This window comes from Fusarium sambucinum, chromosome I (genome assembly GCF_050947815.1).
Source record: "Fusarium sambucinum isolate potato_lamoka chromosome I, whole genome shotgun sequence".
Classification (NCBI taxonomy): Eukaryota; Fungi; Ascomycota; class Sordariomycetes; order Hypocreales; family Nectriaceae; genus Fusarium; species Fusarium sambucinum.
The window spans coordinates 7,396,402-7,420,539 of NC_139294.1; the positions used below are offsets into that span (position 1 = coordinate 7,396,402).

Genomic DNA, 24,138 nt, shown 5'->3' on the forward strand with positions numbered 1-24,138 from the left:
CTTGCTTTATTGATCGCGTCAACTTGGCCATGTATTCTGACTCTTCATTGTCGAATGGAGATGGCTGTGAGGGATGTGCAAAGATATTGATGAATGAGAAGCGGTTATCTGGAGAGACGATTACTTCCGACTATGGTGAGCTCACAGCTTTTCCTTCTTCTCTTCCAACATGTTGTTTTTCTTGTGTCCTTTCATCAGAACTTGAGACGGCGATTGAGTTTGGATCGCCGAATAAGTGTAACGCCAAGCAATTACAAGCTCATTTGTACGAGACTCAACACCTTTCATTCTCCTTCCAGTTCATCCCACCTGATACTCTCTCTGTATCTTTCCCCCATCAGAAAAGACAATGTTGGCTTGACTTAGAAATGCTCTTCGATAAGTCTCCGAAGGCTAGTGCCGGGTAGCTTCCCTTCAACTGTGGCGCAGCTGTGCTATAAGGCTGGACCAAGTGGCCTAGTTACAGCCAATGAGAATGCCTATATGACAGAAGGCTGTGGCGTCTTCATCTCTTCATCATCGGCCATGATTGGGAAACAATCCAGCTTGCAAAGTGTTTGGATTGCCAATTGCAAAGGCTCAATCAATATTACCCACCCTTTTTCGTCTCAGTCTGTTCTCTGGTGTTACGACAAGGAACAGCAAGGGATGAACCCTGGACGACCTGGCGCGATCGCGTCATACTGGGGCCCAAATTTGTGAGCGGTCTCGGCACTGAAGCTACCGCTCGTTGACTTTACCCTTGTCTCAACTTCAACACCACGTTTTGTTTTTTGCAACTTGATCATAGTCTATCTTCTATGCTTCTTCTATTCAAGTGAACTTTGTTATTCTAGCAGAATATCTGTTGGTCGACCTTCCTTCACAGCAACACCACCAACAGGACCCTTGTTTCTGCCCCTCTCTTTCTATTGACATTGTCTTCCACCTCCCATCTAACAACCACTCCCTCAGAATCTGTCAGTATGCCTTCACGGACGGTATCGCCGATAATGTCGCCCGGTCCAGCGTCTCCAATTCTTTCACCTCTCGAAGCTGCCGAAGACCCTGCCACGAGCCCTGACCTCGTCCACTCGCTATCCCACGCAAGCACCGTTCTCGCTCTCGCCGTTAGTCCACAGCACGAAACCATTTACGCCGGTACACAAGATGGTGAAATAGTAGCATGGTCTCTCGAAACATTCAGACAAGTTCGTCGTGTCCAAGCGCACAAGAGAAGCATTCTCTCCCTCTCGCTATCGCCCGATGCCTCGCTTTTGTTCTCTAGCGCTGGTGATCCCATCATCAACGTCTGGGACCCCAAGACCCTGACTCGACTCTACGAGATTTATGGTTCCTACGACGTCGGCGACATCTTCTGCACAGCGTATAGTCCTCAACACGAGACACTATATATCGGTGCACAAAACGCTACTATCCAATGGGTTGGCCTCAACGATGTTACAGCCCGCGTGTCTCCCGAATCCCAACAGCACCCCGACCGCCGAAACCACCGCTTCTTCGACTCCAAAGCCGTTGGCGGTGGCGCAAGTACACCCCGACGTAACGACGATCGATGGGGATTGATTCCTAAAGCCCATAATGTTCTCGAGATGCACGCCGGCTGCGTCAAGAACTTTGCGCACTATGGCTACGTATACTGTATGCTCATGGCCAAGGGGCCGACAGTTGACGTTGGTATCGATGATGATGTTTTGATCTCCGGTGCGGGCGATGGTACAATCAAGCTTTGGAGTCTCGGACATACGGTTGAGGAGGACGAGGAGCTTAGTGGTGGTATACAAGAGATCATGACATTGGGTGTCGATGATGGCGAGTCCGTTCTGTCAATGGCGCTTGACAGCTCGTTCTTGTACGCTGGCAAGCTTGACGGCATTGTTGAGCTATGGGATCTTGATACGGCGCAGCGATTGAGAGTCATCAAAGCGCATGACTGTGATATCATGTCCATCCAAATGGGCTGGGGATATTTGTGGACAGCCGCAACTAATGGTTGGGCCAGCGTGAGTACCCCTTTCCTGTCCATCTTGTTTGTCTTATTGACTCTTTGCAGAAATATAGCACAACCCACTACGGAAAATACCAGCATGCCGCGTCCGGCGCTGTTCCCCAGAAATACCAGTGTCTCCTTCGATGGGAGGCTCACCAAGGCAAAGTACTTGCATCAGCTGTGACCAACTACAAAAACAAGCAGTACTTTATCACGGGCGCGAACGACGACAACATCTCTGTTTGGTCCATCGACACCGACAAGTGTGGCACCAAAGAGAAGGAAGTCTCGCAAGATTCAGATAATCTCCTGCTATCATCGCTACGGGACTTCGTATCGTACAAGACTGTCTCTTCCCGGCCTGAGTTTGCGGAGGACTGTCGCAAGGGAGCTACATACCTTGGTGCGCTATTCAAGCGGCTCGGTGGACATGTTGAGTTGCTCAGCACTGAGAAGCACCACAACCCAGTTGTCTACGCTCGGTTTTCTGCCAAGAAGGAGGCCGCCGAAACCCGCAAACGAATTCTCTTCTATGGTCACTATGATGTTGTCGCCGCCGATAGCCGCAAGGGAAAATGGGAGACAGATCCATTCACCATGCAGGGAACCAACGGCTACCTGTACGGTCGTGGAGTCAGCGACAACAAGGGCCCTATCATCGCTGCTTTATATGCGGTAACTGATCTGATGGAGAATCAGCAATTGGAGAACGACGTTGTCTTTTTGATTGAGGGAGAGGAAGAGTTTGGATCGCTTGGCTTTGAAGAGGCTGTGAAGAAGAACAAGGAGCTTATTGGTGAGGTGGACTACATCCTACTCGCCAACAGTTATTGGCTCGATGACGAAGTTCCATGTTTGACATATGGTCTTCGTGGTGTTTTGCATACAACTGTCTGTGTTGATGCGCCTCGTCCAGACATCCACTCAGGTGTGGATGGTTCCTACATGATGAATGAGCCTCTCTCCGACCTGACACAGATCCTTGGCAAACTCAAGGGACCTGGCAACAAGGTGCAGATTCCCAGTTTCTACGATGGCATCCTCCCAATTACACCAGAAGAAGAGGCCCGCTACGACGATATTGCCAGGATCTTGATCCGCAGCAATCCCGAAAAGGGCCCCGAGGAGAGGCTGAAGCAGTCGCTTATGGCGCGCTGGCGCGAGCCCAATCTGACACTCCACCGTTACAAGGTGTCGGGTCCTGACGGCAGTCTAGTCAGCAGTCACGCCAGCTCTCACATCAGTTTTCGAGTGGTACCAGGCCAGGAGGTGGACGTGGTGATTGGAGCACTTACGAAATTCCTCGAGGAAGAATTCTCGCAACTCGAGTCGCAAAACAAACTCACCATCAACGTGGACAACAGAGCTGAGCCGTGGCTTGGTGATCCTACCAATGCCATCTTCCAAACCTTGGAAAAGGCCATCCTGGAAACGTGGGAGGATTGTTTCGAGACGTCTGCCTCATCTGGAGAAGCCACGCCCGATGAAACAAACAGCGCAGACAAGTCTAAGGAGGAAGAGATCCTTTCCGTCAAGACCAAGATGGGTAAGCCGCGCAAACCGCTTTATATCCGCGAAGGTGGATCCATTCCTGCGATTCGCTTCTTAGAGAAGGAATTCGGAGCCCCAGCAGCTCATCTTCCTTGTGGGCAGTCTAGTGACTCTGCGCATTTGGATAACGAGAGGTTATGTTTGTTGAATCTCTTGAAGGCGAGAGAGATTTTTGCCAAGGTGTTTGGACGATTGTGAGAAAACTCATAGCAGGATTTACGGTTCATGATGATGTGAGATGTGGAATTTGTTTATTTAAAATTGGAGAACAGTAATGAATTAATGATACCCTTAATCTGGATTAATGAGTCTGCATTATGTGTTGGCAGTGTTGCAGAGTGGTCAAGCCATATCCTGGTTACGGCGCGAAAGCCTCACTTGACAACGAGATGAAGTCTAGGGAGGCAACAACAACATTCTTCGGAGAATAATACATGCGAGTGTTTCTGCCAAGCCTTGTTGATCTGTAGGGCTGTGATGATTAGATGGTTCAAAATGTATCCATCCTTGCCACATGTTAGTTGTGTCTCCTGTGAGGCAGAATGTTTATTTGCATCTCGACATGTTTTTTTGATGTCAATCTTACCCTACAATGCCCAGCCAGCCCAGCCCAGCCCATATGCAAGATCCACCTAAAATTAGCACCATTAGATCCAATCAGGTTGTGCTTTGGGCGATTTATTGCTGCGCCATGGTCGATCCTGATGGGACTCACTCCACTTGGTTACATCTTGTCTATAACTTTTAAGGACTGGTGCTGACGAAAGGATCGTCCAAGTAATTAAATTAGATTTTGCTGGTGACACGCAGTGCGATTACTGCTATTCCGTCATGATCGCTATACTATAGCCGTAGCCGGCCACTAATAATTCATCAAACCCCCCCCCAGAAGTGTTTCTTGCTTTTTTCCCTCTTTTTTTGTTTCTTGTTTCCTTTTCTCTAGATACGCTCCATCCATCAACAGCAACTCTCTACCTAATAATCAACCAACATCACTCGCTTTTCCCCCAGTCATTCGCTTTTGTTCAGAGGTGGATATTTTTTTGTCGATTTTTAATGGTGATTTGCATGATCGACCTTTTACCGATTGATTCGTCTCCTTTCGTGGCTGGATAGCTGAAACCGGATTTACCGACCGACACAACTGTTTGCTTGGTCCCGTCAGCAAAGGGGCCGATTCCCAACAACAACAACAACAACACTGTCACTCTTTTCCACCATCGTTAGCCACCAATCGAATTAAACGTTTCTTTTCATCATGGCGTCGCGATGGTTCACATTGGCGCTTCTCCTCACACCCTCGTTGGCTCTCCAGAACGATTTTAGCTTCTACCCCAAAGGTGCACAAAAATGCCTTGAGAAGAACGCTGACGACGCCTCGTGCACCGGCGCCGACTCAAAGGAGCTCAATTACTGCCTGTGTGGTTTGGGCAATTACAATAATGACTTCATCCTGGGCTCAGCGCGCTGCATTGGACAAGAGTCGCCCAACGACATTGACAAGACGTACGATATGATGGTGGAGGCTTGTGACGACTCCCAGACACCAATGAAGACGTCGAAAACGGACTTCCAGCAGGCTGCCCATGATGGAGAGACGACTACGAGCGCCACGGGAACGACCGCGACTGCCTCAGCGACTGATACTGCTTCTACCGCGTCCGACACGGCGGCTGCTGCGACATCCGATGCTTCAAATGCGAATGCGGACACGGGACTGTCGACAGGTGCGACGATCGGTGTGGGCGTTGGTGCAGCAGCAGGAGGTGCAGCCATCGTCGGTTTAGTCATCTGGCTCTGGCTACACCGTCGCAAGAAGAATGCCGAAGAGTCACACCCAATGCTTCCCAACTACGAAACCAACAACTCATCCTACCCACCTGGAGAGCCCAAAACCGCATGGGGCACTACACCTACGTCAGGATGGCAGACACCCGACCCCAACGCATCAGGATACTACGCACCACCGAAGCAGCACGCGGGTCCCGTCGAACTACCGCCCGACAACCTTGTAGCTGCGCCGGCTCCTATATTCGAGATGGACGGTACCTCTTCGGGAGCTGTTGAGATGCCTGGATCAACGCCTGTTGATCTTCATCACCGTGGTAGTGATGAGCTCAGCAGAGCAGGATTGGGATCCTCGGCTGGGGATACGGCTATGGTTTCACCTCAGACACAGCCTGGGACACCGTATCGACCAAATGGAGAGATGCACCGGTAAAATAGGGGAGGATTTAATGATAGAATGGGCTGGATTGGATAACTAGATTGAGGTAATGGCCTCGGAGTTTTGGGATGAGTGTATATCATTGTACATCATCGGATTGCATTTAGCGTACATATTTCAATTTCAATTTCTTTTAATTTTGCTTTTCTCCTCCAGGGATGTTTGTTTCCCGCGTTGATGAAGGGCTGTTCATGTCGTCTCCTTGCCCTTTTCTCGTCTTCTTGTATCTTCCCCTTCATCATTACTCTCTTCAACATACTTCTCAAGCTTTTCCTCCAGTGTTATCAACGCCTGTCCGATCCATCTGGAGTCGCATAACAGCACAACTTCTCCATCACATACTGAATGGTAACATGGCATGCAAACATCATCCCCGTGAACAGGTGTAAGAAAAAGGCGCGTTTCGTTGAAAGCTACAGACATGAACAAACCCAAAAGACAATTGCCGTTCTGTAGAATGTGGCTTGTGGCTGAATGTGGCAGTGCACATTCAACGGGCCTCGGTCGGTCCCCGCGGATTGGGCCATGGGTTATCTTGTGAATGTATATATTCTCCTCATTGAGCTTCAATTGTCTTGAATCGCAGATTTAAGTAGTCATTCATCCAAGTTTCAATCACTGAACACTCGTGACATATCCGTGATCTTTAGTAAGATGGCCGAGAAAAAGACTTTCGTCCTCATTACAGGGTAAGAAGACCCAAGCGCAGAAAAACTGTTGGGTGGACAGATACTGATGAGGGCAGATGCTCGCCTGGAGGCATTGGACATTCTCTCGCCAAAGAGTTTAACCGTCAAGGTCAGTCTTTACAGGAGAATATTGAGTATTGTATCTAATGTGTTCAAGGCTGTCATGTCATTGCGACGGTGCGAAACACCGACATGATCAAGGATCTCGAGGGCCCTGGCATGAGCTGCTTCCCTCTTGAAGTCACAGACCCCAAGAGCATTGAAGCTTGCAAAGAACAGGTCGCTGAACTGACTGGAGGTCGTCTTGATATCCTCGTCAACAATGCGTATGTCTCCTCTCCCAACCAATTGATCCCCCAGCTAAACCATCCAGTGGCCGAACTCATACCATCCCCGCTCTGGACATGGACCTTGACGATGTTCGTGCCACATACGAAGTCAATGTCTTCGGTCCCATGTCCATGGTTCAAATCTTTGCGCCTCTGCTCATCGAAGCACGTGGTCTCATCATCAACATCTCCAGCACATCAACCCTGGTACCCTACATCTTTGGCGCCATCTACTCCTCCTCCAAGGGCGCCATCAACGTATGGTCCCGCGCGCTCCGTCTCGAGCTGAAGCCTTTCAACGTTCGTGTCATGAACGCTGTCACTGGTACCGTGCGCTCCAACATTGCCAGCCGCACCCACAGGTCTCTACCTCAGAACTCGTTGTACAAGCCTGTCGAGGACTTCTTCCAGCAGCGCTTGACATTCAGTCAGCGCACGGCGACTATGCAAACAGAGACATATGCTAAGAAGCTGGTTACGGCGGCATTGAAGGGTGAGGGCTACTTGGGTGGTTTGGTTGGAGGAACCCCCGATTGGTTCTATGCTGGTGGCATGGCTACCAAGGTGTGGATTTTGAGCTGCTTGCCCAGATGGGTGAGTGAGACTGTCATTGGAATCTTCTTCAATATTGGAAGTTTGTCCAAGAGGATTCAGGATGCGCGTCAGAAGTTGAGTTAGGTTGGTGTTTGAATCAAGAATTGACTACCTAGCCTCAGAGTGCCATACTATTTGGCCACTGGGAGCACAAGAGATGGAATGAGTAGGTCAGTTTACGCTACTTGAGCCACTTCTTAAGATGTTTATTTTGTACCCCAGCTTGAAGGCGAATGCTTCTGTTACTTGCTAGAATGGGTCGTTCGTTTAATACTTGTATGGTAGGCTCGGTACAATTGACTTGTGTTCATCAAAGTGTAAAACTGCGAATCTGTACTATGCTACTTCATGTCTAATCTAATGGGCGGTCATTGATAAACATCCACGATGGATGCCACCACGATCGTATCTCAAAATCATCAACCTTTTCTTCTTCACCCTGTTGGTCGGCAAATGATGGATAGTCTAAGCCCACTTTCCAAGCAGACTCATCAAGACCATACCGCAGATCAGACCAAGCATAGCGAGAGCAGTAGTCACAGGACCAGCATCGCTGAGCTCACCACCCATCATCCAATCCTGCGCCCACATCTCGACAAGACCGACCCAAACAAGGATACCGGCGGAGAACGCATCCAGTGTACCGATGGCGATGAGTGTAGAAGGATCATTGCCGTTGAAGACGTTGAGGACGCCAATGCCGATGGCCATTCCAATAGGTGTGATGATCGCGAAGCCAGAGGCGAGAACAAGCTTCTTCCAGAGAGGTACAGTGGATGTTCCGGTTCGTTCTACTGAGGGTGTGGGGGAGTGTGAGTGAGTATGGCCGAGAGCGAGAGGCATTTGGCCGTAGCCCAGAGAAGCGATTCTGGTACCCAGGGCGATACCTTCGAAGAGTTGGTGGAAGATGATCACGATGGACAGAGTGATGAAGAAGGAGTCTCCAGCCACAACGAGGGTGATACCAATTACTGGTAACGTTAGTCAAGCGACGATGGGGGAGCTGCGGGGGGAACTTACGGAGAGAGTGAAAGATGATACCAGCCTCCATGATACTAATGTTGGCCATCTCAGCCTTCTCCACAGCCTTGGGAGAGAGCGATGTAGACTCAGTGTCGGATTTCTTGCTTGCCTGCCATCGCATGGCGCGGTGGACAATGAACTCGATCAAGAAGGAGATGAAGAGACCGGCCATCACGATAGCGGCGGTGGTAGCTTCGTAGAGGAGTTCGCCGAGACATTCGTTGCCAAACATCATTGTTGCGTGAGTGAACAACTGGGTCATATTAGCCATTATTTCCCTAGCAGTGGAGGAGTCATACGTGGACAAAGGCAGTAGAGATGATAACTCCAGTACCGAATTGCTTGAGGATAGTGAGGACGATGTTGGATTGTACGGGCGTGAAGCGCGACAGCAGAATGGGACCGTAAACACCAAGGGATGAAGCGACGAGCACAACAAAGAGCATGCCGATTCGAATGCCGATCTTGTAGTCTCTGTCGGTACGGGTACATGATCGCGAGCCGCCTTCTGAGCCGTGGCTACCGCCGACACAGTGTCTATAGAGGGTTAGCGATGTTATGGGTGAAGGGAAGGGAGAGAGACGAACTCTACGCCGGCGTGGAAATGGCAGTGTTCCTCGTCGGGGTTTGCTTCGCCAGACTCGACGTCTTCGGCAGCTAAGATAGGAGCTTCACCATCGTCGGACATGCAGTACCTAAACAGTTAGCTTGGCTCATTGACTCGATCGCGGACACCTACGTCTCTTCACCATGGCTGTGGCAGCTGGTGAGTTGAGCGGGATACTCCTCCGTGTTGGTGATGGTGGTCTGGACGTAATACTCTGAAGAGCTAGGGCCCATACAGTACCTGTCTCTAGTATTAATCCTGAGATCTCTTGGAGTTTTAAGGCAGCGACTTACAGAGATGCCTCGTGCATGTGACATTCGGACACGGCAGTGATCTCGTCGGCCTTTGCAGAGCCAGTCTCTTTGGCGGCTGTTTGGGTTGGGCTTGCGTTTTCGCCCAGGACTTGGACTTCCCCACCACTGGGGTTCATGCAGTATCTAGACCAAGTCAGTCATAATGGTGCTGGGAAAGAGTGATGGGTGACGTACGTGTCTGAACCATGGTTGTGGCAGTCGGTATACGAAGATGGAGGATCTTGAGTAGCTGTCGCTTTCGAGTCTGCGACGATCTGATACTCATCCGAACCTGCCATACAGAACCTGTCATCGTTAGTACGGAAGTTATATCAGAGTGATATAAGGATGAACGGCCTTACTGCGTAGGTCCATGCATATGACAACCCGTCAAAGACTCAAAGTTCATACCCGTCTTTGTCGCTTGTCTCTTGACAGCAGCACCGGGGACGGTCGCCGAGACAGCTACGACGAAAAGAAGAGCACCAGCGAGGACAGTGGCCTTACGGCTCTCGAAGAAGGTCTTGACACGAGTCATGGTGGGCGTTAAGGTTGGCGATGGCATGCAGCTCTGACTGATCAAAGGGGAGGCTCGGAGGATGGCAGGGTATTATGTACTCCTCATAGTGCTGTAAATCAAGTAGACATACTAGTAAGTAAGGAATTATATTCACATGGGGGGCAAAAAAGAATTAATCGGCCGAGATGAGCTGAGTGAACATCAAGGTCCTCGTTTGTCAGTGAAACTCTTGTTCGGCTGCTTGGCAGGCTTGTGAACCGTGGGGCTCATGACCTGGATAGCCCTTCTCTGCACCAGAGAATCCAATAAATCCTGCATGAAGAAGAATCTGCAGTAAATGGAGCGAACGTAAACCCTGATCGGCCAACTCAAGTAGCTAGGCCAAGACGGTTGATCCGGAGGATGAGCTGCATGGACGACGAGATCCGATTCGACACTATCAGAAACGAACCAAAGCAAGCTTATAAACAAGGTTGGAACGGTCGTATGCAGTTGTTTGTTCTCTCTTCCAGGTACCCAACCCTTGTTTTCTGACATGATCACTCTCCACTTGGTTGATGAGTGTTGGTGGTGAGAACCTTGATGGACACAACACCACCACCACGACCCGCACCAGTGAGAGATTTTCTAGACGGTTTATTTCGGGCTTATTCTACTGGATAGAGATGTTATTAGGTAAATATGTCAGTGGCGAGTGGTGTGGATGCAGGGTACGGGAGAAAACAAGGTTATGTTTATGGATAATTCGAGTGCGACGGGGCTGTCCATGTGAGAGTCTCGTGGGTGTTGTATGGCTGTGAGACCTACGTGTAGATGAATTGTGACACAATGTCTGGATGAGGCTCAGCTGTCAATTATTACCGAGACGGATCTTGTTACAGTAAATTGTCTTGTAATACTAGACTCATATCCTGGTGACTCAATCGAGCATCACCACTTAAGAACAGGAACATACGACAACGTTCAAAGCATGTCAAATAAAGTCATAATTAAAGATCATCCACCTATAGTTGATCTAGTACATAATAGAAAAGGAATTGTGCATCAAATCGTGTCTTTTCTATCCTCCACTGCGTTGCATCTAGGAAGCCGACACATAAGACCATCCTAGATTCTCCAATCTAAGGCTCAAGATACTTTACAGAGCAAGAACAGCAGCGGCGACAAGTCCTGCGAAAGGAATCATCTGAACACCTGCAGCGTTGTCGGTGACAGCGGCAGAGTCGCTCTCGGTGGCCGAGGCAGAGGCGGAGTCAGAGGCAGTGGCTGCAGTAGCTCCAGCGGTAGCAGGACCATCGCAATGCCCTGGAACACCAGTTAATGAAAGAACAAGAGGATGGTAACGAAGAATACATACAGTGGTCGCCGTGTGGCTCACAGCCGATTGACTCTGTGGGAGAAGGAGAGAGAGACTGGGTCGCACCAGCAGAGTGGGTGTGGTCCTCATCGTCGTGGTCATGGTCGTCGTGGTCGTGATCATCGGTAGCCTTGGCCTCAGAACCAGTCTTGGCAGCCTCACAGTGCCAGTGGTCGCCATGAGGTTCGCAACCGGTAGACTCGGTGGGAGAAGGAGCCAGAGATTCTGTTCCAGTGGTATCGTGGTCATGGTCGTGGTCATCATCATGCTCAGCGTCGGTGGTAGCCTTGGCCTCAGTCGCAAGAGTGGACCTGGCACCGTCGCAGTGCCCTAGATCACTAGATTAGATACCAATCCGAGGAAACAATTAGGAAGGGAAACATACAGTGGTCTCCGTGAGGCTCACATCCGACAGACTCGGTAGGAGAGGGAGCGAGGGTCTCCTGGGCAAAGATGGCAGGGAAGAAGCCGAGAAGGGCGACAGCGAAAGTGGTGGTCTTCATCTTGGATGGTTATGTTTGTAAGAAACGAGTGTTTACAAAAGACTCAGAGTTGAAGAAGATGAAGATGAAGATGAGGGAAAAGAAAATGCAAGGGAGTGGAATTTATAAACAATTGCTGCGGCGCGTGCCTGAACAGATTAGGTAGGCTGTATGTCTGCCAAGTAAAATAGAGAGCTTACCAGTGATGGGCAGGTCAAGACTAGAAGAGGCGGACAGGGATCAGGGGATCAAGTACTACGGGGACATGAATTAACCTTGAATGTTAGCTTATGTGAAGTCGAGATGTGTGAGGGTGGGTGAGTATTGGTGTTGATGACACTTGGAGAGACAAGGTCTAGAATGAGTATTGACTCTATCCATTCTACTAGATTAGTGATATAGAATGATATATTGACGAATATTGTAACTATTTTCTCGTCTGAAAAAGTCAATTCATTTGTTTGTCTTGTCTTTTGTCCCAAGTTGATCTATGGCTGCTGCTTGGCATGTCCATCAAGGTCCTCACCTTAAAAACTGGAGCCTCCTCCACTGAGGCTCCACTACTATCAAATCCCATCAGCCCCCTTGCTTGGTTTGATCCTGTCGGCGTAGTCTGACTTTATCCACAACACTAACTACCACTCGGAGGAAGAAACAAAATAGGAAGCTTTAATCCCTGGACTACAAAATAAAAAGGTTCTTTAAATGATTGGGTATTCTCTGAATATCACATCCAATCTGCCTTGGTACTGCATCTGGTCGTCTCACTCACCGACATCCTCTCCTCTCAGCTGAGTCTCAACCATGAGATTACACTTCATCGCCCTAACAGGGCTCCTTTTCGGACCTTTATCCACCACCGCAGACCATAATATCAAGGTTGATGACGTCGCAAAAGACTTTGCCTCTATTCCCAACCTGGTTTGTCTCTCAATCCTTCTCATCCTTAGTTTGGTGTTACTACGAAGGACCATGTCACCACGAAACGGTCAACTAACCCTTGGACCCTCACAGCCTGGCTCACTGGATAACACTGTTGTTTCTCTGGACCAAATATCTGGTGCACCAAACACACCTCGCCATGTCGACGCCTACAAAAAATTGAACAAGGCTCTGGAGAGGGGATGGGGGAACTGGAATGCACACCATCCTAGACATCGACTCTTGGATGCCCTATATGGATATAACAGATACTACGAGCGACAGAAACTTGAGCTCGATCGACTGCAAGGGCTTTATAAACACGTTTCAAGAGCTCAAAAGTCTGCAAGTCAACTCTCACCTGTTGTTAAACCGCATACTGACCCTCGTATAGTTACTAGAACACTCAGTTGAATACTCCAAGAAGTTCACCCGCATTGATAATCTTCTCAAGAAGAATCAAGAACTTTGTAATAGTATCGTACAACATGCAATGAACTTCTACAACATTGGACAAGATGAACTAGACAAGCATATGAATGGTCTTGAAGCATCGGGAAGATTTGCCGACAAAATTTCTGTATCTCAATCTTTGAAACACTATGTTCGTGACTGGACTGAGACAGGCGAAGCTGAGAGGAAAGAGACATTTTCATGTCTGACCAAAACGCTTGAGAGCTTGTTCCCCGAAAGAGAAGGGGATAAGCCTGTGAAAGTGCTTATTCCTGGTGCCGGTCTGGGAAGATTGGGACATGATATTGCAAGACTTGGGGGTATGCTAAATATCTGATAATCTCTATGCTTCTCTTGCTAACCATGACAGGTTTCGATGTGACCATCAACGAATGGTCCATGTATATGAATGTAGCATATCGCTTTCTCGAAGCCAACCGATCTCAAAACTCACACTCATTTCACCCTTTCGTCGACGGTTGGTCTCACCACGCCACACAGTCCAACATGGTTCGCCCTCTGTCTTTTCCCGACGCGTCAATTAATTCTACATCCGTAGTCTTAATCGAAGGCGATTTCACAGCTGTCTTCTCCACACCAGGCGAATACGATGTTGTAGTCACGTACTTCTTCATCGACACAGCACGCAACCTGATGAGTTACCTTGACACGATCAAAAAGGTGCTAAAACCAGGTGGTCACTGGATCAACCTGGGGCCGTTGCTTTATGGAACTGGACCGTTTGTGCAGTTGAGTTTGGAGGAGGTCTTGGTGGTTAGTGAAGCTTTGGGGTTCGAGTTTCTTGAAACAGATGAGAGCTGCGGAGAGAAGACATTTGAGGGAAGAACAATAAGGTCAATGGAAGCGGCGTATGGGTTTGATGACAGGGCTTTAACAAAGAGCGCATATAATGCACAGTTTTGGGTGGCGAGGAGGTCTATGAAGCCTTAGATGGATAGAAATACCGATGGTCCGATCCAATTATCATGACATCTCGCTGTATGTCTTGCAGCATGGCGGGGATATCAAAAGATAGCCGGTGAAATTACCGAATCAATGGCTCGGGGATACGTATAAGAACAAAATACCATCGGAAACCCCAAACCGGATATCTTGGCAATGGTATTTCGCACATCTCCCCGCATTGGCGGAACTTTTCCGACACAGTATTTGGTCGAGTCCTTATCCGAAACTGAGGGGCAAATCGCTTTTCCGTCTCGCGATGCGACGACATTGACCAAAGTGGAGTCCATGATATCCGTCAATAGTAAAGATATATATCTCGTCAACTACTAATCACAACTATGCCTTTTCCCTCTAAAGACTATAACGAATTATTAACCAAAATGACTATCAGACACGATTCAAATGCTGTCGAGGCATCCAAGCCTGCTTTCCAGCAGCCTTCTCAGGCCAAGATGTTCACTCTTGATGAGATGATCAGACGACGCGCCGCAGAGTTAGGAGATGCAACCTTAATAGGAGCCCCAGAAACGGGCGTTGATGATTTTAAGGAGCACAGCGCTATTGATTTGGATAGATATGCTGATGCGGCTGTTGCAAAATTCCAGAGCATTGGTCTCAAGCCTGTGGTAAGTACTATTCCTAACCTCCAAAAGACAATGTCCTGACAATTCAGGATTCAACACTTGAAAAAGCACCTGTAGTTGGAATGCTTGGCCAATCAGGTATTCACGTCGTTGTTCAAATCATTGCATTAAATCGTCTTGGATACTCAGCGTTTCTTATCTCAACACGTCTCGCTTGCCCTGCCATCACTCAGCTTCTCGACCTGGCGAGTTGCAACGTCATTCTAACCACACCAAACTTTCATCCCGTTCTTGGACAAGTTCAGAAAAACCGCCAACTAGAGATGCTGCCCATGTTACAAAACGCAGACTTGTATAGGCAGGATGCACCCCGCTTCTTACGAGATTACAACCCCGAAGCCGAGTCACGAAAAGTAGCAGTTATCATTCATTCTTCCGGCTCAACAGGTCTGCCCAAGCCAATCTACCTCACCAACTCAAGTTGCATTGGTGCTTTTGCAGTGCATATGAACATGCGTGGTTTCCTCACATCACCTTTCTTCCACAGCCATGGTTTCTACGAGGTGTTTCGGTCGATTTACTCAGGCAAGCAGATTTACCTCACCAACTATGGCCTTCCCATTACAAGAGAATCTGTTATGGCGCAGCTCAAAGCCACCAAGCCCGAGATCTTCCATTGCGTGCCTTATGTCATCAAGCTGCTCGCTGAGAGCGAAGAGGGAATTCGGATGCTGGCGGATATGAAGGTTGTTCTTTATGCGGGGAGTGGATGTCCGGATGACCTTGGTGATCGTCTCGTTGAAGCAGGTGTTAACCTTTGTGGTAATTACGGAGCGTGAGTAAATCAGATTCTCGGAAGGTGCTTTTGCTAATCGCTTGCAGGACTGAGACCGGTAGACTTGCTACTTCTCAACGCCCAGAAGGTGACAAGGCGTGGAACTACATTCGAATTCTACCTCCAGCTGAACCCTACACCGTCTTCGACGAAGTTGCCCCCGGTCTGTTTGAGTGTGTAGCTCTAGATGGTCTTCCATCAAAGAGTACCACCAACTCCGACAACCCACCCGGATCATTCCGCACACGCGATCTCTTCACCCAGCACCCCGAAAGGCCAACACTATGGAAATTTGCTTGCCGATTAGACGATCGCTTCACTCTCATCAACGGCGAAAAGGTCCTTCCCATTCCTATTGAGGGTCGCATTCGCCAAGAGGAGATTGTCAAGGAAGCTATTGTATTCGGAGATGGCAGGACATATCCTGGTATCTTGATCGTCAAGGCTGATCGTGTCGCCGATATGTCTGATGATGAGTATCTCGACGCCATCTGGCCCTCGGTCGAAGACGCCAACACACGGGCAGAGTCTTTCTCTAGAATTCCCAAGGAACTGGTCGTCATTGTACCTGCTGAGGTATCTTACCCTCGAACTGATAAGGGTACTTTCATTCGAGTTCCTACATACCGCCAGTTCGAAAAGGAAATTGAGGCTGCGTACAGTCGATACGAAGGTCAAGATGATCAAGCTGGTTCATTGACTCTTGAGGGTAAAGAGTTGCAAGACTATCTTCTCGAACAACTCAAGGTCAAATGCGGCGTCGAACTCGAATCCTCAGAGGCAGACTTCTTCGCCTCGGGTGTTGATAGTCTTCAGTGCATCCAAATGTGGAGTCTCATCAAGCGCGAGATTGACCTCGGTGGCAACCAATCCGAACTCGGACAGAATGTTCTCTACGAAACAGGTAACGTCAAGTTACTTGCTGGTCACCTCGAGAGACTCAGAAGTGGTGCCGGTGATGAGACGAAAGATCAGTTAAAGATTATGGAGGACTTGGTTGAGAAGTACTCTACTTTTAGACCTCACATCGCTGGATCTGCGCCTCAGCCCCAGAAAGAGCTTGTGGTAAGTTTGAGACTGGCAATTAAAAGGATGCGAAACTAATCAGTTTAGTTACTCACTGGTGTTACTGGTGCATTGGGTGCTCATGCACTTGCTCAACTAACAGCTCAGCCTCATGTTGGAGCTGTATGGGCCTTGATCAGGGCGTCAAGTGATCACGCAGCCACTGAGAGACTGGACAAGTCTCTCGAAGCCCGTGGCTTATCACTGGATGATGAGCAACGTGGTAAAGTGCTCGCTTTGCCTTGCGATCTCAGTCGTCCAGATCTTGGCCTGAGCGAATCCAACCTGGCCGAACTCCAGAACAAGCTTACCACCATCATCCACAGTGCATGGGCCGTAAACTTCAATATCTCGGTTCAGAGCTTCGAAGACCAACACATCAAGGCTGTTCACAACCTTATTCAACTAAGTTTATCTGTTCAAACACCTCAACCTGCTCGTTTCTTCTTCTGCTCTTCTGTTTCGTCGGCTGGAGGGACACCCAGACCAGGCCAAGTCCTCGAAACACTTGTTCCTTCACCGGCTCATGCGCAGCACACTGGTTATGCGAGGTCTAAGTATGTTGCGGAGCATATTGCAGGCAATGCGTGCAAGGCAGGAGCTGTAGCGAGAGTGTTGAGGTTGGGACAGCTGGTGGGTGACACCAAGGTCGGGGAGTGGAATACTACCGAGGGTATTCCTTTGATGATCCAGACTGCTGTTACACTTGGTGCTCTGCCGGCGCTAAACGAGGTAAGCTTCACACTGAGACAACACCGAAACTGTGACTGACATGTATTAGGAAATGACTTGGCTACCAGTAGACCTTGCAGCATCGGCAATCCTTGACCTGTCCAACCTCACCACTACCCCAACCACAGACCGTTCCTCCAGAGCAGATCTGGTCTACCACATCCTCAACCCCATCCGGTTCCACTGGACGAACCAGATGCTTCCGTCCATGAGGGAAGCAGGCTTCAAGTTCGAAACCCTTCCCACGAGCGAATGGATGCAACGTCTACGAGACTCTGATAGAGATCCTTCAAAGAATCCTCCCATTAAGCTTCTGGATTGGTTCGAGAGTAAATACGGAAACAAGGCGTCTACAAAGGCGGAGACTGGGCCTCTTGATTATCTCACAGACTTGTCAAGGGAGGATAGTGTCACGTTGAGGAACGTGCCGGATGTAACAGACGTGGGGTATGTGAACATGGTGCTCGGTCGGTTGCAGAAGCGTTGGGAACAGGCTTCCACGTAAGGGATTTGATAGAAGAAGTACGTAGACTTGGAACTTTGTCCAATTGGATTGGCGTTATTGTTTGATTCTAGCATGTTTAAGACATTACAACATCATATCTCTGAAATCGGGTCCTCGGTCAAGGGAACAAATGATAATGATACTAAGCCTCGGCTTTATTACCGATGAATTCCGTGGTGATGATGAGGTCCCCACTTAGGTAACGGTTAGATCCGGCGCCATTGGATCATTTTAATCTTATCAGATTTCCGATTTCCCGCTTTGTCATCATGCATTTGCCATGTCACAAGGTCAGTATCAGGTTCCCATTCCTGGGTCACATTATCCGATCCTCTTTCAGGCATCCGACGCACCTGACAGGGATACTTGTGACGATGCGTGAATTATCTTACCAAATCAGATGACCCCTGTTGTCGTGTTTCATAAATTTCTTCATCTTTTCTCGTCTTTATCACATTCTGTCTTTCTTTACTCAAGTAATAGTCTACCAACAATACACATACGAATGAGACATCATGGCGTCAGCAGAAACAGCGCCTCTTTTAGGGGTACCCGGCCCAAGCACTATCACCGATATAGGCCCCGATACGACTCCATCTCGACCAGCAAACTCAAAACGTCTATCCGCTGGCGTAGCGCGTATGGAAATCGTATCCCGTAACATTACGACAACACACCGCGTCTGGCTTTTTATCGGCATCTTCCTCGTCGGATACGCATACGGTCTCGAGAGTCAAACGCGACTCGCTTACCAATCTTACGCAACTTCCAGCTTCGATCTGCACTCTTACCTGTCAACCATCAATGTCTTGCGCAATGTCATCGCAGTCGCAGTTCAACCCAGCGCTGCAAAAATAGCAGACGTCTTTGGACGATTTGAAGTTATCGCTATTTCGACCGTACTGTACACACTGGGTGTCACGATCGAGTCGACCGCTCAAAGCGTCGAGGTGTTTTGTACGGGCAGTATAATTTACCAGACGGGATATACCTGCATTGTTCTCCTACTGGAAGTCCTCATCGCCGATTTTTCGTCCATGCGCGCAAGAGTATTCTTCAGCTATCTACCTGCAATTCCATTCTTGATCAACACATGGATCAGCGGAAACATCACCTCAGCCGTGCTGGGATCGACAAGTTGGAGATGGGGTCTCGGCATGTGGGCCATCATTTATCCCATCGCTTCACTTCCCCTTCTCTCATGCCTTTACTTCCTCGAAAGGCGAACCTGGGAATCTGAAGGAAAAGAAAGCGAGGAAATCGCAATTCTTTCTCTCAAAACCAAGAAGGGAAGGACAGATCTTTTCCATCAACTTGATGTCATTGGTCTTGTTCTTCTCGTTACTGCATTCTCACTCATCCTCGCCCCTTTGACCGTTGCAGGAGGAACAGCTAGTCACTGGCGCAGCTGGTACATAATTCTTCCGCTGGTCCTAGGATTCTCCCTTATGGTCTGCTTCATCACTTGGGAGCAACGAGGCGCGAAACATCCTCTTATCCCATTCCATCTCCTCCGCGACCGAGGCGTCTGGTCTGCCTTGGCCGTACGAAGTTTACTCAACCTCGCCTGGTGCACACAAGGAAACTATTTGTACACGATTCTGATTGTAGCATTTGACTTTTCTATCGAGAACGCCACCCGCATCTTATCATTCTTCTCATTTTTTGGAGTCATCACTGGAGTAGTCGCTGGTCTCGTCATCTTCAAGATCCGCCGTCTCAAGTTTATCATTGTTGGCGGAACACTGCTTTTCATGGTCGCTTTTGGAGTTTTGATCATGTATCCCGGTGGTGCATCTACCTCATCAAAGGACGGAATCATCGCAGCACAGATCCTTCTCGGTGTCGCTGGTGGTTTCTTCGCTTATCCGACCCAAGCATCTATCCAGGCTTCGGCAACGCGCGAACACGTTGCTATCCTGACAGGCCTTTACTTATCATTTTACAACGTTGGAAGTGCATTCGGCACTTGTCTCTCGGGAGCCATCTGGACGCAGACTCTGTACAAGTCTCTAAAGCGCAACCTTGCCTTTCAACCTGACGAAGGACTTGCAAAGGCAATCTACAACAACCCCTTCTCCATCATTCCCGATTATCCAGTAGGAACCGAGATTCGAGATGCCATTATCAACAGCTACAGTTCTGTTCAGCGACTGCTTTGCATAGCGGGAATTTGTGTCTGTATACCCATGATTATTTTTGCTTTGGCGTTAAGGAATCCACGATTATCGGAGCAACAAGTTCAGACAGAGGATGAGAACAACCACGAACCTTGATTTAGACCTCGGTTTCATTAAGACTAGAACTTAGAATAAATTTATATTGCTATTCGATGCGTACAGAACGTCGACGACATGCTTTGGGACTATCTCCTGCAGCGTCTCAATAGCCATTTATCGACCCGTGTCGTTCTTGATAGACTGCAAGCGCAAATTCAAAATAAGAAGTTCGTTCTCCGCCTTTGCCAGCGCCGGGAGCAATTTTTCGTGGATGGTACAAGTATGATCACCATGTTCGTAGTAGTCCCCTGTAATGGTTCCCAAGAATCCAGGTCGCCACATAGACTTGACATAGTCTATAGCATGTTCAATACTGAGTCCATGGAGTAATAGCTGATCGGGTGATCTCTTCATTTCAAGTCTATGCAACTCCTTTGTTACACAGCCCAAAAGCATAGAAGAACATACGAAAGAACAATCATCTTCCCTCTCCAAACGACAACGAAGTTCGTCCATAGCTGAATGTATAGACGCGAGATACCCCTCACGTGCCTTGTTGACCTCTTCTATGTTCCAAATTAGTCAACGTTTTGATTTTATGGTTTTGAGAAAGCTTACCCAAAAGATCGACTGGAAGAGGAAAAGGAATATCTGGGATCTTGATTAACCTACTACTGTGCCTCGCTGCCAGTTGGGTCATTTGTTGAAAGATCTCTGAGTGACCGAAAACCGAGGATATCCCCATAAAGAGAATACAGTCTTGTCCATACTCCGTAGGTATCCTATACTGTAGACTTTCCAGCCAAATGATGTGGTATGGCTCCATACACTCGTGGCACTCGTAGTAGTCCACTATCATGGCCAATTCTGCAAGCAACTCGAGGCTGAGTGACTTTGGAACATCCCTATGATGCAGATGAATGATGTTTATTATTGCATTAAATGCCCATGGATGCCAGCCTCTCGCTGTTATCCGACGAAGTCCAGAGTCATCAACATGTTCCTCTGCGACGGGAGCATCAAGAATCTTCTTAAAGCAAGGTGAGGCTAATGCCAGGTGCTTTCCGGAAACCCGCATTCGGATTTCTACCAGTCCAGGTTCAGATCCGGGTCTCTCTCCATAATCGGGGTACTCTGATGCGATGACGGAGCTGTCTAAATCTCCTGTGTCAGCATGCATGGGTACGACCTTTGCCCGATCACTGGGGCTTTCGGACTCTGGAGTGGTGTTCTGCGGTTCGTCATCATAGGATCCTCTGCTATATGGTGACCCTATCCATATTTGATCTTTATGGAAGAAAAATGCCCGATCTGTAAATGTTTCGAGAATGAGACAGGTATCCCCATGCGAGTCGAAAACATAGGCTGATGGCTTTTTGCTGGGTAATACCCTATGAAGTGCTGCTTCAATAGGCCATTCGTCTGTTTCGACCGGCGGTTCATCTTCTTCTGCTGGCTGTTCATCTTCGTCGACATGCGATTCGTCGTCTTCGGCACGCGATTCATCCTCTTCGGCAGACCATTCGTCTTCTTCAACATGTGACTCATCTTCTTCAACAGGAGATTGATCTGTTTCAACAGGCCAGTGGTTCATTTCTGAATCAGGCTGATCCATATTGCTGCTTTGTGAGAATGTGCTGGTCTGAGTTGACTTATATTCTAGGGTGTCGTAGTTGGCTTTTCGATTGAATGATAGATCAAGTAGTTGTGGCAAGAGGGAAAACACCTACTATATATATGCGGTCCAGAAGAACTTTTGTTTTAACTTCCTCATTTTCTTAGAGTTTAGTTATTACTACGTATACATCCAGGCATCTACTCGTGATACAGCAGTTACTGGGTTAACACAATAACGACTAAACTTTATCAATTTTGTCAAATTTGCAATTGTTTACTGAAGGTTTGAAATGCAGAGTAAAATCTTTGTTCCAAGTGCTATTAGAGAATCCAAGATACTGTATCAAGGTTTAACTGGAAACGCGCTATTTAATCGGTGAATGTTGCTTGTTTCTATGCAGCTGCTAAGTTCTTTGGTTCCAGTGGGAGAGATTCAGTTTATTATTTTTGTGGTTGTTTACGATTTTCAAAGTCTAATAACACTCATTTCATCCCTGGGCAAAGTTCAAAGAAGAAATTTTATTATCAAGTGTAAGGCCCTCGCGCGGCAAGTACTTGGAAGAAAATTCAATTAAATCACATCCATTACTTAGTTTCATTGTGTTTTAAAGCCGCAGCATATTTATCGGGGCCATTTCATCCATCTTGAAGCATTTCGTGAGAGGTGAGCGTGCATAGAACAAAGTAAGCACTAGACTAGGCAGCACGTGATGGTATTTTGCCAATATCTGCCCCATTTTCGAGTTTAAACTTCTTTTCTTGCAGCAATAACATTCACTATCTAGACTAAGTAGCGATGGCATTTATTGCCACCCAACCACCCCAAGAGACGTCACAGACCCAGTCCCTGCCATTGTTTGATCTCCCCCCAGAACTGCGTCGTCTAATCTGGAAACACACTCTTCCAGGATCTCGAATCCACAAGGCAGTCTACAGACGCTGTTGTGGGAGAAGTACTGCTGCCAAGACTCACATCATATCGCCAAAACCACCCAAAGCACTCAGCATCTGCAAAGAATCTAGAAATGTAGCGTTGGAGACGTTTAAAAAATTTGCACTTTGTCAGTGTGCTGGGGTTGGAGAACTTGGATACTTTAATCCACAGACGGACATATTGCACATCGACATCAAGAGTCCCTGCGAGGAATGGTTTGCTCCTTGGAGTAGTTTTTCTCGTATCTCTGTCGCTGCGGAAAACGATGAAGATGACTACGAAATATTATCATCCATCCTCTGTCATCAACCTATCATCTCAAATGTTTATCTTGCTGCCTTGGAAATAGATGCGAAGATGGCTGATATAGTCAAGCGAAAAAGGTCGCTAAGAAGACAACTGGAATACCCCGAGATATTGATCAGAGCGACAAAGTGTGTTCCGATTAAGGAGCTGGAAGTCATGGATGAAGAGAAATCACAGTATGAGGAGCTACTAGCCATGGCCTCGTCTATGAAGGCTTCTAGGAAACACCAAAATGTTTCTTTTGACGTGGTTTCGGTCAAGGTTTGCTGTTGTTGTCCATAGTGTCTTGACCGATTAAAGGAAAAGGGACGTTGGTAACCAAGTTTGTCTGTTGTAAGTAGATGCTTTGAGATAGACAATAGTTTGAGAGATTTGCTTTGTATAATTATATACATGAAACCAATATTAATCCGCGGTCTCTGATAGTCTTGATGAATTCTATAGAGGTTCTAGCCACTGCCATAAATGTGTCCGATTCATGCTCCTATATATTGTCCGAAGAACTACGTGTCCAGTATAACAACATTTCGACTCCATCTATCTTGCATCTCAGGGAACTCAAACCTTGCACTTTCCAGTCTCAAAGGTAGTCCTAAAACAATGATTAGCTGGCATCTTCATAAGATATCAAGATAGAAATGACTCACTCCATGGACCAGCCCTCTGTATTTGTCTGAGCTCCCTCAGTACACCCGTTGATACCGAGGTCGAGGAACTTCTCGCACTTGGAGCTAGTAAGGCCGACTCTTCTCCCATGCTTGGTAGATATCTCAAACACAAACTTGCCCCCTCCAGAAGGTGCGTTGATGCACCCAGTCCTGGTCTCATAGATGTCGTACAAGCCAGTAGTGGTCTTAGTATAGCACCAATCATGCGCAGCAGTGAGCGCAGCAGCCTTGTTCTTGCCCCATGGTAGGACATCTCGGCTGCCAAAGCAAGCAACTGAAACTGGGTATACGTATCCAATAGTGCGAACACAAACGTTGGCGTCGGCCCAGAGAGTTGAACAATCGTCACCGACAGTGGGGTTCCACTCCTTGAATTGCTCAAAGGTGATGCCGTACTGAGTGGCGACCTGGAGACAGCCTGTATCTTTCTTGACTAAGTGAAAGAGGTCGCAGTTGTCGACCATGCCAGGCTGAATGGGAAGGGGAGTAGTAATACCATTATCACCTGTCGTTGCTTCAATAGCAGTAGCCTTGACTAATGTCTTGCTGGGAGCAGCGAGAGCAAGGCCAGCATTGGCAAGAAAGAGTGATGTAATAGTAGAAATTTTCATTGTGATGAGTATTGGCTTTGACTGGATTGGATGAGGAAAAGGGTCCTTGTTGTCGTGGAT

The 24,138-nt window shown here is 48.1% G+C and overlaps 11 protein-coding genes across 11 annotated transcripts; 7 read left to right on the plus strand and 4 right to left on the minus strand.

Moving 5' to 3' along the window:
• Positions 1–965: 965 nt before the first annotated feature.
• FSST1_005118 (glutamine amidotransferase subunit DUG2) lies at positions 966–3,739 on the plus strand (the record flags this gene model as incomplete). The annotated part of the gene is made up of 2 exons (XM_083231362.1): positions 966–2,003; positions 2,054–3,739. 2 exons carry the CDS (start codon positions 966–968, stop codon positions 3,737–3,739), a joined length of 2,724 nt encoding a protein of 907 aa, XP_083088548.1.
• Positions 3,740–4,799: 1,060 nt separating this feature from the next.
• Positions 4,800–5,762, plus strand: FSST1_005119 (uncharacterized protein; the record flags this gene model as incomplete). Its single annotated transcript, XM_083231363.1, has 1 exon — positions 4,800–5,762. The coding sequence occupies one exon, from the start codon at positions 4,800–4,802 to the stop codon at positions 5,760–5,762; it is 963 nt and encodes a 320-aa protein (XP_083088549.1).
• Positions 5,763–6,422: 660 nt separating this feature from the next.
• On the plus strand, positions 6,423–7,464 carry FSST1_005120 (SDR family oxidoreductase; the record flags this gene model as incomplete). Its single annotated transcript, XM_083231364.1, has 4 exons — positions 6,423–6,457; positions 6,514–6,566; positions 6,615–6,783; positions 6,831–7,464. The coding sequence occupies 4 exons, from the start codon at positions 6,423–6,425 to the stop codon at positions 7,462–7,464; spliced, it is 891 nt and encodes a 296-aa protein (XP_083088550.1).
• Positions 7,465–7,845: 381 nt separating this feature from the next.
• On the minus strand, positions 7,846–9,841 carry FSST1_005121 (uncharacterized protein; the record flags this gene model as incomplete). The annotated part of the gene is made up of 8 exons (XM_083231366.1): positions 7,846–8,351; positions 8,401–8,656; positions 8,703–8,940; positions 8,991–9,098; positions 9,143–9,250; positions 9,304–9,447; positions 9,499–9,609; positions 9,666–9,841. 8 exons carry the CDS (start codon positions 9,839–9,841, stop codon positions 7,846–7,848), a joined length of 1,647 nt encoding a protein of 548 aa, XP_083088551.1.
• Positions 9,842–10,961: 1,120 nt separating this feature from the next.
• FSST1_005122 (uncharacterized protein) lies at positions 10,962–11,683 on the minus strand (the record flags this gene model as incomplete). The annotated part of the gene is made up of 3 exons (XM_083231367.1): positions 10,962–11,128; positions 11,181–11,510; positions 11,566–11,683. 3 exons carry the CDS (start codon positions 11,681–11,683, stop codon positions 10,962–10,964), a joined length of 615 nt encoding a protein of 204 aa, XP_083088552.1.
• Positions 11,684–12,466: 783 nt separating this feature from the next.
• On the plus strand, positions 12,467–13,987 carry FSST1_005123 (N2227-like protein-domain-containing protein; the record flags this gene model as incomplete). Its single annotated transcript, XM_083231368.1, has 3 exons — positions 12,467–12,928; positions 12,978–13,356; positions 13,407–13,987. The coding sequence occupies 3 exons, from the start codon at positions 12,467–12,469 to the stop codon at positions 13,985–13,987; spliced, it is 1,422 nt and encodes a 473-aa protein (XP_083088553.1).
• A 395-nt stretch (positions 13,988–14,382) lies between these two features.
• Positions 14,383–17,723, plus strand: FSST1_005124 (uncharacterized protein; the record flags this gene model as incomplete). Its single annotated transcript, XM_083231369.1, has 5 exons — positions 14,383–14,628; positions 14,676–15,421; positions 15,469–16,486; positions 16,535–17,218; positions 17,268–17,723. The coding sequence occupies 5 exons, from the start codon at positions 14,383–14,385 to the stop codon at positions 17,721–17,723; spliced, it is 3,150 nt and encodes a 1,049-aa protein (XP_083088554.1).
• A 515-nt stretch (positions 17,724–18,238) lies between these two features.
• Positions 18,239–19,999, plus strand: FSST1_005125 (major facilitator superfamily domain-containing protein; the record flags this gene model as incomplete). The annotated part of the gene is made up of 1 exon (XM_083231370.1): positions 18,239–19,999. The coding sequence occupies one exon, from the start codon at positions 18,239–18,241 to the stop codon at positions 19,997–19,999; it is 1,761 nt and encodes a 586-aa protein (XP_083088555.1).
• Positions 20,000–20,116: 117 nt separating this feature from the next.
• FSST1_005126 (uncharacterized protein) lies at positions 20,117–21,557 on the minus strand (the record flags this gene model as incomplete). Its single annotated transcript, XM_083231371.1, has 2 exons — positions 20,117–20,508; positions 20,561–21,557. The coding sequence occupies 2 exons, from the start codon at positions 21,555–21,557 to the stop codon at positions 20,117–20,119; spliced, it is 1,389 nt and encodes a 462-aa protein (XP_083088556.1).
• A 798-nt stretch (positions 21,558–22,355) lies between these two features.
• Positions 22,356–23,081, plus strand: FSST1_005127 (2EXR domain-containing protein; the record flags this gene model as incomplete). Its single annotated transcript, XM_083231372.1, has 1 exon — positions 22,356–23,081. One exon carries the CDS (start codon positions 22,356–22,358, stop codon positions 23,079–23,081), a length of 726 nt encoding a protein of 241 aa, XP_083088557.1.
• A 276-nt stretch (positions 23,082–23,357) lies between these two features.
• On the minus strand, positions 23,358–24,078 carry FSST1_005128 (LysM peptidoglycan-binding domain-containing protein; the record flags this gene model as incomplete). The annotated part of the gene is made up of 2 exons (XM_083231373.1): positions 23,358–23,391; positions 23,447–24,078. 2 exons carry the CDS (start codon positions 24,076–24,078, stop codon positions 23,358–23,360), a joined length of 666 nt encoding a protein of 221 aa, XP_083088558.1.
• Positions 24,079–24,138: the final 60 nt, after the last annotated feature.